The following is a 21904-nucleotide window of genomic DNA, read 5'->3' on the forward strand; positions in this document are numbered from 1 at the left end:
TTAGTGTTCGATCACGTTCGCCAGATTAGGTCAGCATAACGAAGATGACTCTCAACAAGGGCTTTGTATACTTGAAAAAGCATTGATTGTGGGAGAATGCCTTTAAATGTTTTATTGCTGCAAGGCCCCCAACAACCTTTTTCTCGACGGAATCGTACTGTTCTTCTCAACATAAGGGAAAATTAGTATAGTTATGTAAACCTAAGGTACCGCCAACTATTACCCTGAGATATCTTGTTTTGTTAAGTTGATTATTTTTTATCGGTTTATGTAAAGTTGCGGAATTGACTCTTTTTTTCTTCTACGAGGATGATTTAATATCACGTACTTTGTGTTTGGTGGAGTTGAGACCAATCCCCGTCCATTTTGCGATGTTAAGTAGCTCAGCTTGTGCTGTCTCTATTAGCTCTGTTTGGTTATTTGAGGATATACTTAACTCTAAACCAACCACAAAGTGAAATATTACCGGCTTTTTGCTCTTGATATAATTAATATGTTTACCAATACTTTAATAGCGTATTTTTCAACAGAAACCAACCTTCTGGCTTCTCAAGTCCCACTTTTACAGCCCAGACTCCCCGTAACAAAAATTGACGTTGAGAAAGACTACTATTCTTTCGAAAGACGTCGCTATTGGGAGTTTTAACTACTTTGCAACCATGTTCCTTAACATTTGACTTTTACCTCGATGTAGCCTTTCGATTAATCAAATTCAATTAGGTATCTTTGCAATCTTTAGATTACTTTTTGAACACAACCGAGTCACTTGCCGGCAAGTCCTGCATTAGGATCCGTGGTACATTAGCATCATTGCCGTCTTGATTTGTCGTGCGATTTGGAGACTAAAAGACCAACACTCATAAAACATAGAATTGATTAGAATGTTGTGTAGATCTTTGATTTTCCAATTTATTGTATGGAAATAGTTATAAATGGCACGGCAATTTTGTTGCTGAGCTTAGCCGTTGGTTTACTGCAATAATCACAATAAAAATAAGCCTTGTTGAGATGCGAGACTTTAAGCTAAAAAGGTGATTTCGACGTCACAAACCACAAGAAGAGAATCAGAGAGATCCGGTAAAGAACAAAACATAAAGCAAAAGAGAAATGTAACCAAACGAATCATCTCGTGACATGTCATTCTGTATGGTTGAAGGAAAATCTTTATCAAAGACGGCCTGGCCTGGCCGACGAGTCTCGTCGAGATCTATTCAATTAATTACACAGAGGGCCTCGAGCGGCAAATCACTCTAAGAAAATCTCGTACACTTTTTGTGAAAATCCTATTGTTATATCTGAAAGTCCCCAGAAATCCTTTTCTTTTAGGCAAAATCTCGTACGCTATTTGCAAGAGTGAATTGCCCCTCAGAGGGCCTGACATCTGACTTTGTCCCATAGTAGTATTCATGTTAGCAAAGAATCTACCATTATTGGCATTTATGACAGGCAGTGATTTCAGGGAGCAAAGGGCTTGGTTTCAGCCCCGATTGCTGTCCAATCAACAAGACAAATGACAAGAAAGCAGAAATCTTCCAATAACCAATGGTGGTATATTAACGATCCACTTAAATAAGTGAATATGTGCAACTTTCTATTTCATTTAAGCAAGCGAATAATACTTAATACGTTTCGTGCTGTTCTTTTTCACAATGGAAATAACAGAGGAAACTGACTGTATATGGCAGCCCTCTACAAAGTGATATTTGACTTGATTATGAAGTTCGAGCCATGCAAGGGGTATGATGAGTCGGTAGATGGGATTTTATATCGCTGTTACAGAGATTGCTTACAATATACATTTAGAGAAATGAAATGCAAGTATGAAGATAGAGCAATTAAGAGGAGGTGGGGAATGGATTGTAACCAAATGAAAGGTTCCAGGCTAGTTCCACGCAAAGCTAATCTATAAATACGTCTAAAGCAAATTCAAATATTGCCAAAAAAGGAAAAAGCGAGATAATACTAAATTTTAGAGTTAAATGCGTTAAATTTGAAAGAATAAAATGCATCAAAAGGTGGCCTATATACAATGGCGTTGTGTCAATCCGACTCATGACATTCAGTGCTAATCATTTTACAGTTTATGAGTGACTTGCTGGATCATGTCGATTGGTAGAGGGAAGATGATGGTGGAATTCTTTTCAGCAGAAATAGTCTGCAGTGTTTGCAGGTAGCGAAGCTGCAATGCTCCTGGTGACTCACTAATCACTTCTGATGCCTCCTTCAAGGCACGTGCAGCATTCATTTCTCCTTCCGCAGCAATTACCTTTAAAAAGACAGAGACGTTGAAAAACAAATGAAAAGAAAACAAAACTTCAGCCCACTAACAATCACACGAAACGAGGAGCTTAACTGTGCTGCCATGCTCACTCTACGGGACACGACAAGCGGGACCACCAAAAATGCGATCAGTCTGAAGTTTTTCATCTGCTTGGGGTCATTTCTGATGACCAGAAAAAAATCGTTAGCTTTCCGCACTTCCTTGATCATGCATAGGTTGCAATGTATACAGGCCATGCCCCTAGTTTTGTAGGACGAGATGAATGACTTTGGCATAAAACTTTTGTAGCTAGTTACTGAAGTATCCTTCTCTTATTTTAACTAGCACTGTTCTGGTACCTTTTATTGTCCGAAATCAATAGGTCAGTCGACTCCTATCGACTCTCATACATAGACCAAAGATGCTCATCGGACACAGCTAAGAAGCTTCCACAAAGCAGCAAGTTTTGTACCATGTCCTCTTGTTAATATTCAACGTACAAGCATCTCTTATATTAGCACACACTGCACAATATTATTTTTAATTATTATTAGAACTCCTCAAATGAAAGACTGACTGCAAGGGTGGATTTTAAACATACCTTTGCGCGAGCTTCCCGAGATGCTTCTGCCTCTGCTGCCATGGCACGTTGCAACTGTTGCGGCAATCGCACGTCCTTACTGAAATTGCAATCATAATCACGTCACTGAATAGGTATGGCGACGAAAGGGAATTTGATGTTTGTGTCAATCCAAAAATGATTTCTTTGGTGATGACGTCATAAAAGTATATCTTTAGATTCTCGAATAAGAGTTTTTCAAGGAATTTTTAAATTTGGCAAAAATACACGAAAGAGCCTTATGAAATACTTCTGAATGTGCCAAACCAGTTTAATTTGAAGAGATGTGGCCACGTGAGCATGGGCTTTTTCCCAATAGCTTGGTCTCGGTTCTGATAAATTTTCGAACCAAGTCAAAATCACGGTAAGCAACAAACATAAAATGTTTCATTGGCCATAACTCACATAATGTTTAACAAATTTTATGGATTTTGCAGTTTCGGTGGTATTTCATGGCGTTCTTTCAGTTTACATCTGTCTTTAAATCAAAGACAAATACATCTTTTTTGATCTCGCACTTAAGAAATCTGCTGTACTGAGAGATCCGTCGGAACTGAATAGGAATTATATTCGTTAGGTTGAATGGACAACATTACTCCATACAAGTAAACGATGGTAAAATCATGAATTTCGAAGCATGTACAATGAATGCTTAATTAAAAAGATATATATATATAAGCTGGAGATACAATCTGCTTGTTTGCAATGATTGCGCGGTCTTTGAACGACGCCACAATATATTGAATGCATCGAATTGCCTATTCTAATCCAATTGATTCGACTGATTCGAACAAGACCCTACAATAATATTCAAGTTGCTACATTGCAAAACAAACCTCCATACAGCTTGCAAATAGCTCAGAGAAGCTGGACCAGTTTTTTAATGATATCTCATGGCTGCTAAATAAAACATTTTTCGTGTCTTGGGTGCTAAGACCTATTTTGACTAAAAACAGATTCGAAAGTAGATCACGACGCAATACAAATTTGCGGCTGCACCTCAAATCGGTGGTCCATTTTGGTGATGGCTATTTTGATGCGACCATGCGAAGAAAAATATGACAATTTAGCATGTGTACCCGGCTGAAACAATTTTTTGCATCAAACCGGAATGAAAATATGTTAAGCTTGCTGTTTTGACTGGGCTTAAAAAAGGATTAGCGATCCCATAATCTCACTGTAGTTACAAAAAGAAATTGTATTTGGGTATGACATTTTAGGTTTTTTTGTTTTAGTTGGCCTTCCTCCATTTTTTCTAGGTTGAAGCTATTTTTTAGCAACAATGCTTTCTACAAGTATCTCAAGTGAAGGGAAAAAACTTACACTTCTACGCGCTCCACTTTCACACCCCACGGGTCTGTTGCCTCGTCCAGAGTTTGCTGAAAAATAAATATGAATCAGCTTTTATTACAATGAGAAACAGAAGGGATCCCTTCTATGAAGACCCGATACACCAAAGGTTCAATGGAGTGGAAATACCTTTCAAAGGTTCAATGGAACGCTATGCAACTTAGGACAACAAACCTGGATGGAATGACTGATGTTTTCTCGTTCAACCAAAATCTCGCTCAGACTCTTTGTACCAAGGACGTTTCTCAGCGTCGTCTGGGCAAGCAACTTTGTTGATCGAGTTGCATCTTCCACATTGACAACTGACGAGATCGGATTAGAGACACGGAAGTAGACAACAGCGTCCACAGCAACTGTGACACTGTCTTTGGACAAAATTTCTTGCGGTGGAACATCGAAAGAAACCGTCCTCAGGTCGACTTTGATATAGTTATCAACGCATGGTATAATGAAGAAAATTCCTAGAATTAAGGAAACAAATACTTGTGATGAGTCACATTCATTTAGCAATAGGTTTCAAACGGTGACCAGGGAGGCAAAAGATTCGTCCACATTGTAAGAATAAAGTGGAGCAGGAAAGCAGATTTGACCAACTATGACTAAAGTGTTTTATCCATTCTGGTAGCTTGCACACCAAAAATATTTTTTAAGAAACTTCTCTTTAGTGAAACAGCAGGTCAAAATAGAAGAAGAGAAGTTATTCAGTAGGAAGGTTGTCTCAGGTATTATAAAAGGTTAAAAAACTAAGTTAGATTGCATAAAAGTCTCAGTTAACTAAGGGTCATTCCATATCAAAGGGGGACAAAAATATTGGAAATGTAACCCACCCTCTCAGAATTGTCCAATTTTTTGTAGTGTTGTTCACACTAATGAGATAGGAGCTTCCTGCAAATTTCAGCTCAATACCTTCATTTGTTCCAGAATGAGAGCCACTTGAAATTTGCACCAAATTCGCTCGAACTTCTCAAATCCGCCATTTTGAATTTTTGCCGCAAGTCTTTTTGGCAAAATTTAATGTCTCTTTTGGAATTTTGCACTGAAAATGTCTCTTCTGGGTAAATCAATACTTAGGAGTTTGAAAATGACATCAGAAACCTGCTAACATCTACAGAAAAGCAATGAAATGTCTGTATCCAAGGGTTGCTTTTGTCCTTAGCAACTACGCTACCCCCATTTATGTCACTTTTTGACAATGTTGCCAAAATGTGACAAATCCCAACTTTTGTATATTGAATATATAGTGTCTTAGCTTAACAAGAGCAAAAAATCAGAGATAGTATTTTTTCTTTTTTTGAGATATCTTTGTTTCAAAATGTCAGATTTTAATGAAAAAGTTTCAAAATTTGTATGGTCTGATAAGGAGATTATTCAGAACAGAACATTTTCTTAAAAGTCCAAATACAAACTTATTGCTGGAAGTAAGTGGGAATGGTTTCAATATTGCAAAATAACTTGCCACTAATAAATTTTAATAACTAAAAGTACTTAATAAATGCTTTATTAATTAAAGTCTAACACTGGATTCAGTTGAAATATTCTTCAATTTTTACAGTGTCAGCAGTTTCTAAGGAAAAATTCTTTCCTGAGTTTGTCAGTGGAAATGGTGCACTCACTGTCATTAGAATATTCACATATGGAACCCAGCAATTAGTATCTTTAATATACTGAATTCCTCAGTCAAGCCTCTACCTGTTAATGAGGCCCCAACCCCGCGCAAGTTGGCAATAACCAATTAGTTTCTTAGATAAGACAGAATTTTGGAAGTAATGTCAGTATTTATACTTTTGTTTATATCTACCACAAAATTAAGTATGACCAACTGAATAAACCTCCTTAGAATAAGCCCTCTTGTAGAAGCCCCCTTTGAATAATAAGCCTTCTCTTGAATAAGCCCAAACTTATTTTGTAAAATTCATCCGGGGCCAATTAAAAACTTACCGTATGCAAAAAACGACAAGGTTTTATGGTATGCAAACAGTGGGTGGGGTTAGATCAGATAGTACCTTTGGGGAAATTATCTAAAAACAAAAGACAATCTGGAAGATATTTACTTTGAAACACAATAGAGTTCTAAAGTGATGACGTCATAAAATTTTTTTTTAGAATTTTCTAATTTGGATCCCATAACCTGAAAGAGCATCATGAAATACCTCTAAATTTGCAAAATCAGGCAAGTGTATTACGAAAGGTCAGAGATATGGCCACATGTTTATTGGTTCTCTCCCCATCAAACCTGTGTCTTTTGGTCTCTGTTCATAACTTCATGAACAGAGCCAAAATAACAGTGATTCGTTAGCAAACTTCAAATCTTTCATTAGCCAAATCTCAACCGATTTAAGACATATTTGGCCAATTTTGCGTATTTGAAAGTATTTCATGGTGATCTTTTACGCTATGTGGTTAAAATTCAAAAATTCTAAAAAAAGGTTTTTGATGACGTCACGCAGGTTTTTGATGACGTCTCTGTGCTGGATATTGACACTTCAGACTTGATTGAAGAGAAGGACCAATCAGAAATTTTTAAAGAGTTAAAAAGAGATTCTGAAGATTTGCAACACATGATTGAATTAATAAAAAAAAGCTGAAAGTGTGTAACAGGAGGAGACCTATACAGATTTTGACCTTGATTCCACAGTTTTGGTCAATCAGAAAAGCTGCAAGAGAATTCAAGGTGTCCAAGAAGACAATTCAAAAGGCCCAAAGACTTAAAGAAGAGAAGGGGATTCTTGAAATGCCTGATTTAGCTGCTGGGAAGACTCTCGACAATGATGTGATTGATGCTGTAGATGCAATGTATAACGATTGATGAATTTACAAGGCAGCTCCCTGGTAAAAAGGATTTTGTTAGCGTCAGCAAAAATGTCCATGTTTCTAAAAGACTGATGCTATGCAACATGAAAGAGCTTTATACAGCCTTCAAGAATAGAAATCCGCAACTGAAAATTGGTTCCTCAAAGTTTGCAAGTTTAAGACCAAAATGGTGTATCCCAGTAGGGCCTAAAGGAACGCATTCTGTGTGTGTCTGCACGATTCACCAGAACTTGAAACTGATGTTAGGTGCAGTCAATTTTGAAAAAAATTACCACGAACTAATTGATTTGATCGTTTGTGATAGGCAATCAAATATGTGCATGGTTCATCGGTGTCAGAAATGCCCTGGCATTAGCAACGTCAAAGATCTCCTTACAAGTATTTTTTTCGAAGGAGAGAAACATCGCAGTGTAGATGACAGTGATGAAGAAAGTGATGTTGAAAGGGAAAACATTGATGATATGGAAGAGTGCATAACATACAAACAATGGACCGCCACTGATCGTGCAGAATTGATTTCGGTTACTGCAACAGTGGAAGAGTTCATGGAAGTTTTGTGCGAAAAATTAGATGCAATAACAGCACACTCCTACATTGCAAAGTCGCAAGCAAATTATTTAAAAGAACTGAAAGATAATTTGGAACATACTGAGGTTATAGTGTTAGGCGATTTTGCTGAAAATTACAAGTTTCTGATTCAGGATGAAATACAAAGTTACCACTAGAATCAGAAACAATGCACACTCCATCGCATAGTGGTTTACCATTGCTTCAGTGATAGTTCTGTTCTTGTTTCGGACTCCATATGTTTCATCTCTGATGACTTGGATCATGACGTCACAATGGTTTATCAAATAATGAGCTGCACAGTGGATTATATCAAAAGAAACATTTCTGATACCATTAAATCCATTCATTATTTTTCTGATGGTTGCGCAGGGCAATATAAGAATTGTAAAAATTTCTTAAACTTGTGCCACCATCAGAATGATTTTGGAATGGATTGTAAATGGAATTTTTTTGCCACCAGTCACGGTAAATCACCTTGTGATGGCATAGGTGGTACGGTGAAAAGAATTGTGGCTAAGGCAAGTTTGCAGCGACACAAGGAGAACCAAATACTTACGGCAAGGGAAATGTTTGATTTTTGCAAGGAGGAGATTATTGGAATCCAATTTCAGTTCATAGGTAGAGGTGAAGTAGATCAAAAAAGAGAACAACTGAAGGAGCGTTTTTCGTTTTCTAGAACAGTGCCTGGTACAAGAAGCTACCACCAATTTGTTCCGCTAAGAATAAATGAAATTGGGGCAAAGAGGTTGTCTGAAGATGCCAACTATGGAATCAAGTTCAATTTCTCCAACCAGCCAGAAATAATTGAAATGCTAGATGACTTAAATCCAGGAAAATTAGTCATTTCACGATACGATGAAGCTATTTGGCTTGGTGTTGTTTGTCAAGCAGACAAGGATACCGAGGATGTCCAAATCCGTTTTATGCATCCTCAATTTCCCTCACAATATTTTGAATGGCCAAACAGAGATGATGTTTGCTGGGTTCCAAATGTGAATATTCTAATGACAGTGAGTGCACCATTTCCACTGACAAACTCAGGAAGGAATTATTCCTTAGAAACTGCTGACACTGTAAAAATTGAAGAATATTTCAACTGAATCCATTGTTAGACTTTAATTAATAAAGCATTTATTAAGTACTTTTAGTTATTAAAATTTATTAGTGGCAAGTTATTTTGCAATATTGAAACCATTCCCACTTACTTCCAGCAATAAGTTTGTATTTGGACTTTTAAGAAAATGTTCGGTTCTGAATAATCTCCTTATCAGACCATACAAATTTTGAAACTTTTTCATTAAAATCTGACATTTTGAAACAAAGATATCTCAAAAAAAGAAAAAATACTATCTCTGATTTTTTGCTCTTGTCAAGCTAAGACACTATATATTCAATATACAAAAGTTGGGATTTGTCACATTTTGGCAACATTGTCAAAAAGTGACATGAATGGGGGTAGCGCAGTTGCTAAGGACAAAAGCAACCCTTGGATACAGACATTTCATTGCTTTTCTGTAGATGTTAGCAGGTTTCTGATGTCATTTTCAAACTCCTAAGTATTGATTTACTCAGAAGAGACATTTTCAGTGCAAAATTCCAAAAGAGACATTAAATTTTGCCAAAAAGACTTGCGGCAAAAATTCAAAATGGCGGATTTGAGAAGTTCGAGCGAATTTGGTGCAAATTTCAAGTGGCTCTCATTCTGGAACAAATGAAGGTATTGAGCTGAAATTTGCAGGAAGCTCCTATCTCATTAGTGTGAACAACACTACAAAAAATTGGACATTTCTGAGAGGGTGGGTTACATTGGTGTCCCCCTTTGATATGGAATGACCCCTAAGTTAGATTGCAAGAACTTTGACAACAATACATAGTGATGGCCTAAAACATTAGGAGACAACTGGTCAAAGAGAACCAGAAACAAAAGGAGTGTCTCAGTGGGTATGTAATCTAATGTGTTTTTAACATGGCTACAAGTAGACTTGCACATAGGGTCATATCTAAGGTTAACATATGTTCATATGCAACTCACCAGGTCCTTTTGCTCCTCCTTTTTTAAGTCTACCAACCCTGAATATTACTGCCCTTTCATATTCTTGGACAATCTATAAACAAAAACAGATTTAAGCTGGTCTTGGCAACGAGAATGCTGTTAAAGTTCTAGATTGCTTTTTGTGAGGTATCTTAGCAAAAATGCTGATCCAATATATCTTGGTTTCTTATGTTTTAACAAAGTGAGCCTATATTTCTCAATGTAGCAAATAAGGAATACCATAACCTGCTGAGAACAAACAACAATAAACACAGGTAATTAACTGTGGCTAACATTTCGTCTGGGCATATGGGGCTTCAACTTCATCACAGCAAAAGTGTATATTTCCAAAGTTGCTTTTTTTGGTTGGTTGGCGATTTGCTAGCTGACTTAACTTGCAAAACATTAAATAAAAATATACAACACAAATCAAGTAAACCAAAAAATTTATGGTGAACATTTTTGGTTGGGGGAAAAGCAGCCCACAATCTAAACATAATTACATTTTTTACTCATTTTGGAATATCCATTTGATGTTTCCCACTATTGGTTCTTCAGTGTTGAGAATACTTAAAGTAGATTCTAAGATTAACTTATTGCAATTATTCTAACAAATTGTAGTTAAAAACATTTCAAGGCAGACAATATTGCCAATTTATATTTTGAAAATCAAGTGAAACCCTCTTTATGACAGAGACAAAATAATGTGGCAAATCTGGTTACCTTTATGCTGAAAAGCAAAGAAAATGGAAATGTACAGCAGATGATGAGGAACGACAGAGCCGTAAGAATCCAGCCACATATTCCAAGCTCATCATTGCCACGCTCAATTTCTAGAAAAAGAAATCACCAAAATATAGAATTTGAGATAATTTTTCTGTTCCCTGTTAAATGTCTTAAAGACTATATATATTATTTGTTAAAATATAAAGGGGAATCATTCTGTAAATGTGGCTGTGCATATAAGTAGATGTTGAGGAAAAAAAATTCACACTTGGCAGCTCAGACTTGTCCTAGCAGTATGAATATTTTGTTTTAAATATTATGGAAAAATAGAGTTTGGGAAAGTCTGTCTCTCTGTAGATACATGCTGCGAATTGCATCTACATGCAGTTGACAAATTGTATGTGGATATTCAAGAAAACTTCATTTAAAAGAATTTGTTGGTAGCAGGAAAATCTGATACCAAAAGGAAAATATAAAGTCAAATACATTCAAAAGTACTGCTCTTGGATCGCAATAATTTTCAGAAAAATGTTTATTCTCACATGATCTCAATTGATCCCTTTGTCTTCTTATTATAAGAAAACAAACAAGAATTTTCATCAAAATTTTAACAATAGTTAACCATCATGATGCTAGGCACAAAGTTTGTGTTTCTTGTTAGTTTTATAAATTCCACATTTCACATTAATTGAAACTTCGAGTGAGATTTTAAAGGGATGCCCTTTTAAAATAAAATATGCTCAGATAAACAAAAGGCAATCAAAAATCCTAAAACTTAAAACAACACTTAAAACTACTGTAGCTATAAGTGATGCTAGAACAGCCTGCTGTGGTGACTAAGCTGAGCCTGGCCTTTGTATTTCTATAGGCGAGCTGTGAATTGCTCATCACATTTGTTAAGGCAAGCCATATCAAGAACAGTGTGATTTATAATCATATTTAAAATGGCCTAGATGTCAATCAAAATTATAATAATCAATATAGTAATATTTAAAGAAGTTGTTGTTAAAGATTCCTTCAACCTCTAACATTGACATTTTTGTTTTTGTCTGTTTTCAAGTTACATCTAAACAGAACCTGCAAATGAATGGAGCTTTGTAGGAGCAAATTTCAAACAGCCAGCCCTGTTTAGCTTTTTGTAGAAAATATTGTAATCCTTAATAAAGCTATCTGATGACCTGACACACATTACTGGTTGAATTGTAATTAGCTGCTTAGTCAACAGAAAAATGGCTAGATAGAGCTACCATATAAAGAAACTCACAGAACCAATGACACAATAAATATTTATCTTTAAGGAGAAAGCACTATACAGGTGTGTACAACTGATTTTATCTTTGTTAATTACGTAAACCAACAGGTAAAACTTCTATTTTGGGAATACAAATTGTATAGTCCCCTCATTTAAGTAATTTTTCAATGGCATTCAACTTTTTATGCGTTTCAATATCTTTAATTGCAATTTCAGCAGTCAATGAATCTCATGGATAAAAATATGGGGATCTTTAACCACAAAGGTGGCCATTCTGGGCTAACATGCATGGAGATGACACTGGAAGATTCACAAAAAACTGCAAAATCTGCAATATGGTCAAACTCAGAAAAAAATGACCACAATGATGACACACATGACACAGATCATGAATGCAATAAACAATGCTAATTACGCTTTTTTGTAACCCTCCTCTTCTAAACTGCCAATAGCAACCAACTCCTATTGTAATTGGTAGGTCATATTATGTCCTTCTTCATTCATGGCCCAATTGGTTATTCCATAGCTGTCTATAGGGATAGAGCTATGAGATATCATTAACAGGTACATGGAGATACCATTTTGCTGATATTATAGTCATTGGAACATTTAATATTTTAGCAATGAAAGGAATGGTTTATATACATATATCTTAATAGTGAAGACAAAAAATAGAGAGCTTGGGCATATCCTTGCTAACAAAAATGATAAAAATTTGTCAAAGTAGTAAATTTTGACAAGAAAACAAAATCATGATATCAAAGGAGACAATTTTATTTCAACCAGGATGAGATTGAGGATTCAGATACAAACCAATCATTTTTCAGAAATTTATGACAAGCTCTTTTTTTTCTTGAAAGATGCCTTCCATGGTATTAGTGGAAATGGTGTGTACATCTTGGCATACATCTCTACACTTCTGGAAGTGTGGTTAATCATATACCTGCCTTATGTGTTATTTGTTTTTATTAGTGACAAATGAAGGGACAGAAATGCATTGATAAGCAATTGCTTATATATTTGCTAAAGTGGCAGACCTGTTAACAAGAGAACCAGGGCTAGTTGACATTTTGAAAAATTTTTAGCATTGAAAGGCTACATGATCAAAATGATTTCATAAACTTGCAAGAGGTCGAGCAATCCAATTGATTATACAAACTTGCCTAGATTCTTTTAAACAAGAATATTTTTAATCAGCATATTCAGACCCAGAATCAGCCAATTTTTAAAATTTTTATCAGATTATTGCTCAGCCTCAGCTCGCATAGGCTAGTTGTATTGCCTTTCCAGCAGTTGCCTGGTTTTGTCCTTTCATTATTAATTTTTTGTAATACAGAAAATCATCACCATTTCGGGAAAATAAAGCATTACGTGATGCCCTGTCATGTCCAGTACAAATTATCAACATTACAAGCATAGCAATCTATAAATATCGATTATCCCGTTATCTATTGTTTGCAGCAATCAACAATTGCTTACAAAGCAGAAATCCTTGTACCGTGACGACGCCTGCATCATCCAACGAATTTCTATCAATTCTAATTCTGTGAATGCAGTAATGCATGCAAATTTAGCTACCAACTTTGAATGGACGATAAATATGAATATTGTTATTGCATTGTATAGAAAGATAGCGTGCTGGTTGTGATTTCGGACATTCGTTATCCTCTCAACATCCAGTAATTCCACTTGAGTGCACTTATCCACTAACTCACACGTCTAGACGATTTGAAAAAATGAATTTTTCACCACAAATCTTTAATATCCTGTAACTCACACGTCTAGGTCAATTTGAAAAATTTATCATCATTGACTTGTTTTACCCTGTAAAAGTGGGTAAGCAAGCATCCATTTTAGCCATTAGCCAGCAGGACTTTGAAACTTGAAATAACGCCCTCAAACACAAGGGGTGGGTTAACTATGAACGGCCAAGGTAACGAATTCGTTAAAGGATAAGAAACCGACGAAAACAACTGAAAAATCTGAAAAATTATCTGCAATCAACCCCCTAATACTTAAACGATAAAAAGATCTCTTTCATTTTTTTACAACTCTACGGCATCCGAACTTTACATTAGCTGGTCACCGGCATACGAGGGTACATCCAATTCAGCTCATATCTATGCAATTATTTAATGGGTCATTTGCCAAATTACTTCGTTAGTTGGTTCTAAGAAACCTCTAGAGACTTCCTGATTTTATAGAAAAATATACTGGATACATCAGTTTTGAGGGAATATCTGTTTAAAATGAATTTCTGACAGATTTTGAACGGCGTAGGCCTTCTTGCTAATAGTGGATTATACAGCTGAGAGAAGAAAAACTTCAAAGGGATCAATTACCGTTGTCAAAAACAAAGCACCCCTAAGAAAAGACTTACCTTCTTCGTTAAATCCACCCATTTTCTCTGGCGAAACTTTAACGGATCCTATGCTTGCGTAATGTACTAACTTTTGCGTTTTGTTACGACCTTCACACCTCGGTTCCCGAATTGAAAACAGCAATAAATCTTTGTTGTCAACCACAATGTTTGATGTCTTATGCCGGAGCCGCGCGGGAAACACGCGGGAAAAAACGTTAACAATTGAAGGAACCTACATGTAGAAGACCGAAATATTTAAAGAACTTATACTAGGAAATCCCTAAGGAACTTTTCGATTTGAAATTTTTTTATAACTGCAAGCATCAAAAACTAAAAACCCGGTTCCATTCATTTGCAGCCAATACTCGCAAAAATTGTTTGCTATTCGTGTGTCGAGTGCTTCATTGAGTAGTTTCCGCATATGCTGTCTCGCTTTCGCCCCTATCTCTATTTAGTGTAAGTGTCAAAATCTGTAGTCAAAACAAATGAAGGAACTATTAAGAAACTTTTGGTACTACAATTTGATGATTTGAGGTCTACGAATAAGGAACTTTTGGAACTAGGCCTTGAGGTAGGTTCCTTATAAAAAAGCGTGTAGCCTGATATAACCAGATTATTCTAAAGGAATAATGGGCTGGTTATCATTTGATGTTCATCGGTGAGAAAGGAGTTGTACATTTCAAGGTTAAGTGACAAGAATTACTCAAGATGCTAAGAATGATAATGGAGAGATTTACAAAAAATGACATGCTTGAACCCAGGGGCGCCTACACCGGGGGGCTGGAGGGGCAGCTGCTCCTCCTGCCCTCTTCGAAGGGGGGCAGAGGGGGCGAAAAAAATATCATAGAATCTAGTCGATGATTGATGACTACTTTGACCACTCTCGTTATGTTAATTTCTGTTAGAAATGATCAGAAAGATTATAACAACAGCAAAAAACGCAAAGGTTGAAAAGTTTGCCTGTGACAAGGTGCCACAAGAGGGAGAGCGGCAAAGATAATAGTAGATAAACAAAAGACTTGTCCCCTCAGAAGTACTCCACGAACCTAAGGAGGATAAATCGGTATTGAATCTCAGCGGGCAATCAACATTTCACAACCAGTCAATTTATAACAGCCATAATTTTTATAAATCAAAATATTGTGAAAAGGTACAAGGCCATTCAATGCCCATTTCTATGTATGGATAATTTCGTCAACATTTTCTCTATGTTTAGAATCATCAAGATAAAATAAAGAACTTCTTATTTGTTTCTTTTTTCTTGTGATTCAAGTTCTTTATTTTATCTCGGAATCATTGATGGTAAAAAACCCAGCTGTATGGGCGGCACATATTCATGTTAATATGTTATTATGTTACCCCACACTCACCCCCCCCCCCCCGACCCAACCAGGAATACTCGATCATTTAAGTTGTAAAATTATACGATTTGCCCTCAGCACCAAAACTGCCCCTCCTGCCCTAATTTTGTGCAGGCATCCCTGCTTGAACCTGTAATGATGAAATAATAATAATAATAATAATAATAATAATAACATTAAGAAAAACAATAATGGTCAACCATGATTTATGATAATTGATCATTATTATTATTATTATTATTATGACTGTGAATTCTGTCTTCTTCCAGAAACACTTCTACACGTTGTTGCTGGATGCAAAGTGTACCTTGACCAAGGATGCTATACTTGGCGTCATAATTCTGCATTAAACTTTCTAGCCACTTCCTTCCAAGCAATAAATGGGTCTTCTCTCTACGCAGATTTACCAGGCTTTCTTTCCCCTTCTATCATAACTGGAGATCAACTACGCCCTGACTTACTTCTCAAAACTAAGGAAAACTGTCTGTACGTTTTAGAGCTAACCATAGGCTTTGAAACAAATCTCAACTGCAATGCTGTCAGAAAGTCAGGGAAATATGCCACCCTCGTATCTGACTTAAAACGTCAGTTTAAGTCAGTCTCGTTTGTCAATCTTTCCATCAGTTCACTTGGTATTTTGGCGACTCCTGCAGCTCATTCATCGACATGTGTGACTCTTTGTCCATTGATCATCAACAGAAACGCTACCTCATCTCCAAACTTACAAGCATCTCCATTCGCACCACATACTATATATTCTGCTGTAGAAAAAAACTTTGACTAATCCAGAGCTACACCCCTTTTAACAATTTTTTTTTCTCATTACTACGATGTAATAGTTTTTATTTTGTAAACACAGGCTAGCCAGTTACAAATTACCTTGTAATAGTGAGATTTATAATTGTAGTTTTAACAGGAATTCAAAATGAAAAGTTTCCATTATTATTATCATGAAGATGATGACGATTGATTATCATTATTATCATTATGTTGATAAAGATAAATGCTGGGAGTCATCATCATCATCATCTTTCACGCATCTAGCCATCTGCAGCATTACTAATAGCAACTAACGCGAGAATTATCTCCAAAAATATAAAAAAACACAACCTTAGACAAAAGTCAATAAATGAAAGATTGTTTGGACTGGCGGCACGAGGTATCTTGAGCTTTTTATAATCGAAAGACCTATAGAACGCATTTTCGAGGACCACAGTTGTTTTAAATATTTTATAAGAATATTTGTGCTGTTTTTGTATGGCAGGCATTTGGTTTTTGTATCAGGGCTTTTTTTAACATACTAACTGCGGGCAACGATCTTTGCTGCAGGGGCATTCGCCCTACCATCCTTCGACTTTGCCCTCGCACTCAAGAGATTTTTGACCCCAGAAAATAGTCCCTTGTTTGTCGCCACCACAACGTAGAATTGTGAGGCACACCTGCAAGAGCCATAAGTAATAGAAAAGGATTGGAATACGATATCATAAGTGTTTACATGGCAGTAATTTCATAAGTCAACATGGGAGACTTTTATGCAGTCGAAAACTAAAAAATTGAAGGAAATTAGGGGATCAAAACTAAATGAAGATGCATATTGGCACCCTTTAATATAGGACTCAAATCTTTAAAAAATAAGGCCCTTAAAACTACTGTTTAATTCCTTTATCACTGTGGTCATTCATTTCAGATTAGTTAAAGCAAAAAAATGTAAGGACTATAAAATACTTGTGATCACAAACTGAGTCATCAGTTCCATGCCACAGAAGTAGATAAAGATAAAGAAGGACCAACTTAAGGCTCAAATGGAATCTCTTTAACAACAAACCACATCCACATCAAACAAAGGAATACAGAACATATCTGAAATATAATTTCTTTTTATATTTCAAGATACGATTTGATCTTGTTTGGGAATAAATTGTTATCATTGAAAAATGATTACGAATCCCTTTTAGAAGAAAACGATCTTCGACATTACGGAAAGCGAATTGCTGATTGTGCAAAAAAGATAGCTCTCCGTTATCATCTGGAAGAGCACTTCAAAAATTATTTCCAATCTTGAAGAAAGTTCATAACAGATCTTGAAGAATTTTATAAAATGATACCATCTTTATACAGACATTAACACGATATACGCCTAACCTGATTTGCTATAAAAGAATCGTTTGGGTCTACCTATGGAACCCTAAATACAGCGGTACGTCTGATCTCTGCGGACCAATCAGAATAGTCAAACTTATGCTAAGTCCAACTTACACGTATAGAAATGTTATTGAAGTCCCAGTAAAAACTGATATTTGGGCTTTGGCGTTGAAAACTGTGTCAAGCACTAAACAACCCAAAAGGGTGTGAAAACTACCCACCCCTTTTAGAAAACGCAGAAAATTATTTCAAAAATATTTTATTTTGACCTACGGACCATAAAAGAGAAAGCCCTTAAAGTAGCTAACTAGAAAATTTGAAATGAAGGAATTTACAAAGAGAGAAGATGTATACCTTTCAAATGTCTAGCTAACTGATTCAACTCTAAGAGGTATGTTCACTGCTAGGCATCTATAATACAAAAGTTTTAAAAACCAAGCAACGCTAACAGCTGCAATTATTGTCAAGACCCAATTACCATTTTGTAGAATTAAAATTCTACAATATTGGAAATTCAGAAGGAAAACAAATTAGGATCATAAACCACAAATCAACCAAACTGAAAATAGTAACTAATGAAAATTAATATTGTTTTTAAAATGAAAGGCTTTGAATATTTAACCACTTTATGACATGCTTATTGCTGAATTTGTGTCAACATATGCACAAACGGTAAAACATTACATAGTTTACTTTTGGCATCCTATTGTCATGGTAACTGAATAACAATAATAATACATAAGATTGTGCTGAAGTATAGTGAAAACTAAACAGCATCTTGCAGCTGCTACCAACTTTGGGAGTGCCGTAAGGTATTATAGTGACATATAAATTCTATCAAAGGTAGTGTTTCCTCTTACCTTACATGCTAGAATCTAATTAGGCACCTTTATCATTTTTTGGACTTTAGGCAAAAATATTTTGCTATTATGTATATTTTCTATCTTGAGAAATCTTTACAAAGAATAGACATATTAATTGATCTCAGCTTACCAATTTTGCATTGAGGCAAGCAAACTTTAACTTTAAACTTTAAGCCCCATTCACATTTCAAAACAAGCCCAGGCCAAATAAGCTCGGGCTGAGCCTCAGTCTTTTCCATATTGAAGCAGCCCTTGTAATGATTATTCCATATTTATGAAAATATGCCTACTATGCACATGTGATGACATGCCATTATGCATGATACAAACTTAACAGCTTTTTATCTGCCATTTTCATTCCTGTTATAAAAAAATAAAGGGTGCTGCTTTCAAAGATACCTGGGAAGTTGGCGGAGAAACAATGCTTGTTCTTCTATAATGATGTTAAATCTAATTGGTCAATAATTCCCAGGAAGTTATTACAGAATTGCTTTGCAACCATTTAAACAAATGTTAAAATGTTGCCATGCAACATCACCAAGGGCCAAGATAGGTTTTGAAATATTGGTGGGGGTGGGGATCTGTTTTTATTAAACAAAGGAAAATACTGTTGCTCAAAACAAATTCTTTCAATTACATATCACAAAATAAAAACAACAAATCCTTGAAGAAATAAAACTGCTACCATGTCGCAAATGAAGTAGTTGCTCTGTGGTGTGTTGACCATAGACAGAGAAAAACTGTAGTGGTCATACTGCTTATAATTCAGTATACAGTAAACAACTGTGAACAAGCGGTAAACACATACTGGCATTTGTGGGCAAAAGGGGGGAATTACCCCCACCCAATATTATTGAAGACAATGATCTAGGGTTCTTAGACAAAAGATAAATTTGACACTATCTTATCAAAGCAATAGGCTTGCCCCCCCCTCCAATAATTGACAAAGTGTCAGCCACTGGATATAATCGTGGATATTCATCAATAAATATTTTGACTGTTTGATAAGGCTACCTTTTTCAAATAATATGTCAATGGTAGAATATGAAACTGCTTTGTGATGCTGTTGTTAAATCCTGATCAGGAATACATTAACACTTACTGAGAGAACTGTCTTTGCATTTGGCAAATTTGACTTCCTGGTGCTTTTGAAACATTGGACACACAATATCAAACTTTGAGGCTGTTGATTTTTTTAGAAAATTCTCCTCTGAAATTTCTCATTTCGCACATTTTATGTTTTGCATACATCATACTACCAAAAGACTGATTAAACATTGCACATTCTTTTAATGTAAAGACAAACCTGGACCCAATCCATGTTTAGCACAGATGCAAAAAAGGGTAATTAGCTATGTTTCTGCCAAAAATATTGACAAAAATTGATTTAAAGATTTTCAAAAATGTTCCTTTGCCAAGTTAAGCACAGTTAAGTACAGTTAAGCATGCATAACTTTCTGAAAGGACAAAAAAGAAAATTTAAATCATTCTAACCTAGGGTCAAATTATTGTAAGGTAAACAATCATTGGTACGCTGTATAAGTTTCTGTCCACATTGAAATAACATGGGTATTGATAAGGCTTGCCCTGGGCCTGTCCCACCTCAGAACCTGGGCCAAATTAACCTGTCTAGCCCAGTATTTTGGTGTCCACACTAGCCTAGGCCCAGGCTAGTTTGCATAGTGTGGATATGGCTTCAAATCTTTTCCTAGGACAATGCTGTTGGAAAAAATCATTTTGAATCATAATTATCAACAAATTAAAAGAAAACCATGTAGATAGACCAAAGACCTTTACTAGCTCAGAAGAAATAAGAACATGATTGTCAGCAAATGTTTGCAATCACAAAGTACACCTTAGAAAATGTTTTCTAGCTTCTTGAACAGGCCAAACTCTTGTGACTCACAGTTAAGAAAGCTTTGAGGCTCCCTCTTGCCACTATGGGCATATATAGGTTTGAGTCCAACATGGGCCAACAAATAAATGTATATAGGTCTAGAATGAATAAATGTTAAGGCTCTAGGAACCTTGATACAAAACCAAAAAAATAGCAAATCATATAAAAGATGAAGCAATGTTAGGATCAATATAATTAATGATTCTTATGCCACATACCCACAGCTCATGAAAATTGGTCTATCACCATAGGCTTTCCAAAGTTACTGGATTTTCCTATTTATCCCATTGATTTTACAATAAATCACTATTAATTAATTTGCAACTTTACTTTGTTATTTTGTTTGATTATGTTATTTTTTAGCAGTGAAATAAGTGTTATTTCTTACCCATGAATGCAGTAAAATGTTGTGCTTGATGCAAATTTATGACCGATTTCTTCCGACATCTAATGCGTGACAAACTTATTATTGACTATTGTAATTCTGTTGAATTGTAAGCACCATCTGCAGTCAGGGCCAGATGACTATATGTCCTTCCCCACTGCATGGTGCAAATAAAGTAAGTTGTTTTTTTCTTCAGGTTTTGCTGATAAAAGATAGTAATTTGTCTTCTCTAGCTTCTAAACTTAGATGAATTATTCAAATGTTTGTAAAATTGAGGAGCAGAGAGAGTGATTCCTCGATTCACACAGATGCATAGGGAGTAATTCCTTAACATATATATTCTCAAGTCTGGTTGAATATTTTATCTCATACAGTTTATATATGCTCTTTAATTAATTTTTCTATTTGTTGTAAGATGTCAAATACGCGAGTATTCATATGCAGAAGTGGAATTGCAGTTCTATTGACTCTATTGAAACAAAATTTATCACCATGGCGCAAACAAGGGAGATGCCATAGGTCTATCTAATCTAATCCTATTTCTCAAAGAGCTAATTTTGCATGGAATGGAAATGGATCATGGTTGAGTTTCTTTAAATTTTGATGGTTAAGCTAATCGAGAAGAAGTGGAGTATCTTTAACTTTATGTTAGTGTAATTGTTGTCGCTGAGAGGAACCGGTTTGTCGATCCTCATTGAGTACTATACTACAGAGCACTACGAGACCTCCTGTTTTGGTATCCCAAATCTGGCTTTTTCTCCTTGTCTTGTTTTCTAAATAAATTCTTACCCTTTGAATGATCTAACGGAATCTGTTCGAAAATTGTAAGAAAAACACACTGCGAAATTTACTAACGAAAGGCAGTAGGCGTTGTAATAGGACGATATAAGGGAACTATTCATACCACTACAGACTCTGAAAGCACAAAGTGATTGCAAGATAATAAATACATTACCTTCCTCTCTGAAAACTCCAGTTAGTGGCCTTTCACTGGAATTTTTTGAGGACATTTCTACATCTCCGATCATCTTGCCTGTTGCCGTGCTGCACTCATCTGATCTGATTTCAATAAGAACAACAACAGCGCACAGAGTGTTATGTTGACTTCTATAAGCGTACAAAACTCGGACCAGGGGTCAAAGCACAACCATTGGTAAGGAAATTTCAAGAATTGTCAAAATTTTGAGAAAATTGGCAGAAATTTTTTGCAAAATTTCAATCAAGCTGAACATTAGATTTGAATACGGAGAGCATTTCTTTTAGTTTTGTGAGGG

At 35.7% G+C, this 21904-nt stretch overlaps 1 protein-coding gene, 1 long non-coding RNA gene and 1 pseudogene across 3 annotated transcripts; 2 read left to right on the plus strand and 1 right to left on the minus strand.

Moving 5' to 3' along the window:
* Nucleotides 1-1530: 1530 nt before the first annotated feature.
* On the minus strand, nt 1531-21721 carry LOC135693975 (mechanosensory protein 2). Of its 2 annotated transcripts, none has more exons than XM_065212588.2 (7): nt 21586-21721; nt 10366-10475; nt 9643-9715; nt 4404-4690; nt 4203-4258; nt 2862-2940; nt 1531-2266 (listed from the first exon to the last, which is right to left on the minus strand). In XM_065212588.2, exons 1-7 carry the CDS (start codon nt 21656-21658, stop codon nt 2075-2077), a joined length of 870 nt encoding a protein of 289 aa, XP_065068660.1. In that variant the 5' UTR covers nt 21659-21721; the 3' UTR covers nt 1531-2074. The 2 variants fall into 2 exon arrangements, with proteins under 2 accessions (XP_065068660.1, XP_065068661.1); XM_065212589.2 differs by lacking the exon at nt 21586-21721 and adding an exon at nt 14001-14159.
* On the plus strand, nt 4688-11782 carry LOC135693977 (uncharacterized). Its single transcript, XR_010517074.2, has 2 exons — nt 4688-4963; nt 9456-11782. It is a non-coding gene; the product is annotated as an uncharacterized LOC135693977 (long non-coding RNA).
* LOC148958990 (uncharacterized) lies at nt 5986-11782 on the plus strand (annotated as a pseudogene).
* Nucleotides 21722-21904: the final 183 nt, after the last annotated feature.

This window comes from Rhopilema esculentum, chromosome 11 (genome assembly GCF_057945365.1).
Source record: "Rhopilema esculentum isolate cy_ngs chromosome 11, ASM5794536v1, whole genome shotgun sequence".
Lineage (NCBI taxonomy): Eukaryota > Metazoa > Cnidaria > Scyphozoa > Rhizostomeae > Rhizostomatidae > Rhopilema > Rhopilema esculentum.

Excerpts from the sequence above, each read along its gene's own strand:
- LOC135693975 (XM_065212588.2), bottom strand. The coding sequence starts at position 21,658 with ATGATCGGAGATGTAGAAATGTCCTCAAAAAATTCCAGTGAAAGGCCA. Across the intron at positions 10,476-21,585 it reads TGGAGTTTTCAGAGAGGAAG|AAATTGAGCGTGGCAATGAT; the intron begins GTAATGTATTTA and ends TTCTTTTTCTAG. Across the intron at positions 9,716-10,365 it reads CTTTGCTTTTCAGCATAAAG|ATTGTCCAAGAATATGAAAG; the intron begins GTAACCAGATTT and ends TTTTGTTTATAG.